This window comes from Saccopteryx leptura, chromosome 6, assembly GCF_036850995.1.
Source record: "Saccopteryx leptura isolate mSacLep1 chromosome 6, mSacLep1_pri_phased_curated, whole genome shotgun sequence".
Classification (NCBI taxonomy): Eukaryota; Metazoa; Chordata; class Mammalia; order Chiroptera; family Emballonuridae; genus Saccopteryx; species Saccopteryx leptura.
Genome location: NC_089508.1, coordinates 196079699 through 196083429, shown reverse-complemented (window position 1 = coordinate 196083429; position 3731 = coordinate 196079699). Strand labels below are relative to the sequence as shown.

Sequence of the window (3731 nt, the reverse complement as noted above, 5' to 3'; positions counted from 1 at the left end):
CCCACCCCGCCCGTCGGACCACCCAGCGCGCAGCTCCCTCCTCCCCGCCGGTCAGAGGGTCACCGAGAGCCCCCTCCGCTCCCCTCAGTCGCTTCACCGACAGTTGGGGCCTCCCCCGCGTCGGGATTGGACGCGAGAGAACGAGGTGGGACGGGCGGGGACCCCAGAAGCCCAAGTCCCCAGCTCCGGCCGAGAGCACCCGCAGTGCCGACGCCGCTGGTCGCGCCCACGAGGACTTCTGCACAGACCTGGAGAGCCGGCGGGCGGCACGGTAGAGGCGGCCACGCCGGGCGCGCCACGATGTTTGACAGCTCGCAGTATCCCTATAATTGCTTCAATTACGACGCCGACGACTACCCTGCCGGCAGCTCGGACGAGGAGAAGCGGCTCACGCGGCCCGCGTACAGGTGACCGCGGGGTCGGTGGCCGGCGCCGGGAATAGTGGATAGCCGAACCTGCCTGGGACAGGAGGGCTTTATTTTCTTGGGTGGCGCTCAGGGAAGGGACACTTTTTCCCACACGTTTAGAGGTAGCGGGAGAAGGTTCTTTCAACTTACTTGAGGGGACCCCCAAGTGCAAGCGAGAGCCTCTGGAGTCCGGGTGGAGTGCGAGCGGGGAGCTCCAAGGACCGCTCACCCAAACACCCCCCCTTAGCGCTCTCCCTTCCCAACACCCCGGCGCCTGGGGGAAGGGAGAGCGGGCCGGCCTCTGGAGAGGACCCGTGCGCCCTGGAAGGGCTGGCCTCTGGAGAGGACCCGTGCGCCCTGGAAGCGCTGGCCAGGGGGACACTCTAGCCGCGCCCCGATGGCACTTCCGCCCGCGAGCCTGACGCGCGTGTCTCCGCAGCTACATCGCGCTGATCGCTATGGCCATTCAGCAGAGCCCCGCGGGCAGGGTGACCCTGTCTGGCATCTACGAGTTCATCATGCGCAAGTTTCCCTACTACCGGGCCAACCAGCGCGCCTGGCAGAACTCCATCCGCCACAACCTGTCCCTGAACACCTGCTTCGTCAAGGTGAGCCCCCTCCGGCCGGACCGGCCCCTGAGCGTCCAGGGCTGGGTGACATCTGGGCCAAGTCGTCTTTGACGGGGTGGAGGGGGGCAGTGGCCGCGGCGGCTGCTGGAAGGTTCATTCTCAGCACCTGCAGCGCCGCCCTTCCCAGGGACGGGGATTTGTTTACTCTGCGTCCTCAGGGAGCCCAGGCGAGGCGGCGGGGCGCGCTGGGAACCAGCCCCGCGCTGAGCCCCCTGTCTGTTGCGCAGGTGCCGCGGGCCGAGGGCCATGGGAAGGGGAAGGGCAACTACTGGACGTTCGCGGGCGGCTGCGAGTCGCTGCTGGACCTCTTTGAGGATGGCAACTATCGCCGCCGACGGCGGCGGAGGGGCGCCAAACGTGACCGGGCGAGAGGGACATGCGCGGAGGGCGACGAGGGCCCCTCAGGTCCGCGGGAGCCGGCCAGCGCCCTGGGGTCCCCAGCCCTTCCCGGAGAGCCTCCCCCACCACCCGCCAGCTCCTCCCCACTGGGGAAGGAGCCACACAAGGACATCAAGTTCAGCATCGACTACATCCTCTCCTCCCCGGACCCCTTACCTGGATCCAGGTCACTCTGCTGCAGGCAGGAGGCCCAGCAAATGAACCTCCCCTTTTGGACAATGTGAGTGAGCGGCGTGGCTGTCGGCTCCTAAGCTGGCACTCGATCAGTCTGGGGCCTCCTGGGTGATTTCAGTCTCACGTCAAGCCAAGAAATGAGGTCTTGCCAGCATCTCACAAACTTGCAGACTCACGCTCAGTCTGAAACCAGCGGGGGTGGGAGGGAGAGGAGCACACCTGTGACAGGTTCTCCCTGTGGCGCTGGGGCCCATCCCTTCGAAACAAGGTTTCCTTGCAGGAAACCCCACCGGTTTCCTGTTTTACTGAAGGGGTTGCTCTGAAGTCACAGGGAAGTCCTGCCCGAGACAAGAACAAAGGTTCAGGGTGAGTCACGTTAGAGTCATAAATGGACACACACGGGGAGCTGCCAGTTGCCCAGTATACAGTGACAGTTAGTGACATTGGTGAACATCTTCCTTACAGAGAAAAAAAAAAAATTGCAAACGCTGAAGTCAGATACTAATTGACCTCATGAATGTTGCCCCAAGGTTATGACTGTGTCACTGTTATAGATTAGGTGTTGGAAAGTGACACATAGACCTTGTGTTGTGGGCAGAATATTTGATAATTGCTTAGGAAGTTCCATGCACTTTTTTTATATAGGAAAGAAGGGTAGGAGGAAGGAAGAAACAGGGGTCTAAATTTGGGACAACATGGAAGCAAAGCTCACTTTCTTGATTCTTTCAAGAGGACTAAGCTGCTGTTCAGGCAGGTTCCGTCCGTCTGGTGACATTCCACAGCAGGTGGTGACAAACCCACTCCACTGTGAGGTGTGCAGCAGCGCAAGCACTGGAGGTGGGCACATTCTGTTTATAAATGTAAATTATTTAATTACAGTGTAGAGACAGACATTTTTAAAAACACAATTATGCACAGTGAAATTATTTGACTCATTTTCCCATTTGTCACCAGCCCGTTTTTGCAATTAAATGTTATCCAGGACTTAATTTGAGCATTAGTATGGATTACACCTAAACTGATTTACTAGGTGACAGTGACTGGCAATTCTGTAAACCACAGAAACACCCCCGAGGAGGCCACTGTCGTGACCGGGAATTGTTCAGGTCACTTTATCACACTCTGGGACATGGCTGGGAGTACCTGAAGGCAGGAGCATCCGTGCAGACTGTCCCTGCGGAAGATTGTCTGAGGCGAGCTTTCCTTTCGAGTCGGAAGACCTGCCTTCCACCAAACGCAGGACCCCTTCAACTGTTTCAGAGGGGAAGGCTGGTCCTTACTAATGGTGTGACCGCCTGGCTCCATCAGGACATAAGCATTGGTGATGTGCCATGCCTCATCGACCAGGCCAGGCCCTACTGACTGCAGTCTGTGCCCGCACGGCATCAGCCAGCCTCTAGGACGAGAGGGGCCCTGCTTCAAACGGCCCTCCCCAAAGCAGGACTAAGGCTCATCAGAGAGGACACCTCTCCTTCGTGAATGACAGCTGCTCGACTCTTCTGGGAGCTCACTGCCCACTGAGCATGGTGCTGGATCCTCTCTGCCAGCTGTCTGTGTGCCAGCCTTGGGAGACCAGAACTGTCACTCTTGTCCCCATTCTACAGCTGGGAACCAGCTGCAATGCAGGCCGGGCCCAGGAGGCAGGCATGTGCACATGAGTGCATGTGTGCATCACAGGTGTGCACTATGTATCTGTCTGCATTCCTCATGTTTATATCCCTTTGTTGGTTGTGCTAAAAGCATCGTTGTAAACTATAGCAGGTATCATTTGGGCAGTGACACAATGCAGTTGTGCTATCATCTAGAGTGTCTGAGGATCTATTTTTCTGCTAGCAACCTAGCCAATAAAACTTGCATTTTATGTTTCGGGTTCTTGCTCTATTCCTGCATTTCATTAGAGTGAAGGCTGAGAACAGAAAACCCTTTGCCCTAAAGAGACAATCTCTGGAGGCCCAGCCTTGGAAGAAGTCAGGGTGTTCCTGGGCAACGCCCACTGGGCGGCCCATGAGCAGAGGGCGGCCCCAGCGGCGAGATCTGTGCACTACAAGGTGTAACATTTGTTTTGCAAAGGATATCAATCATGTTTTTAAAAGCGAAGGGACATTTTCAATTTGCCAGTCTG

At 57.6% G+C, this 3731-nt stretch overlaps 1 protein-coding gene across 1 annotated transcript; it reads left to right on the top strand.

Annotated features, from left to right (window-relative positions):
- Positions 1 to 205: 205 nt before the first annotated feature.
- On the top strand, positions 206 to 2730 carry FOXL3 (forkhead box L3). Its single transcript, XM_066343189.1, has 4 exons — positions 206 to 407; positions 847 to 1015; positions 1264 to 1655; positions 2640 to 2730. Exons 1-4 carry the CDS (start codon positions 301 to 303, stop codon positions 2641 to 2643), a joined length of 672 nt encoding a protein of 223 aa, XP_066199286.1. The 5' UTR covers positions 206 to 300; the 3' UTR covers positions 2644 to 2730.
- Positions 2731 to 3731: the final 1001 nt, after the last annotated feature.

Bases quoted from the DNA above. Each gene is read 5' to 3' on its own strand.
- FOXL3 (XM_066343189.1), top strand. From the start codon at position 301: ATGTTTGACAGCTCGCAGTATCCCTATAATTGCTTCAATTACGACGCC. The intron at 408-846 runs GTGACCGCGGGG...GTGTCTCCGCAG, and splicing joins CTCACGCGGCCCGCGTACAG to CTACATCGCGCTGATCGCTA. The intron at 1,016-1,263 runs GTGAGCCCCCTC...TCTGTTGCGCAG, and splicing joins TGAACACCTGCTTCGTCAAG to GTGCCGCGGGCCGAGGGCCA.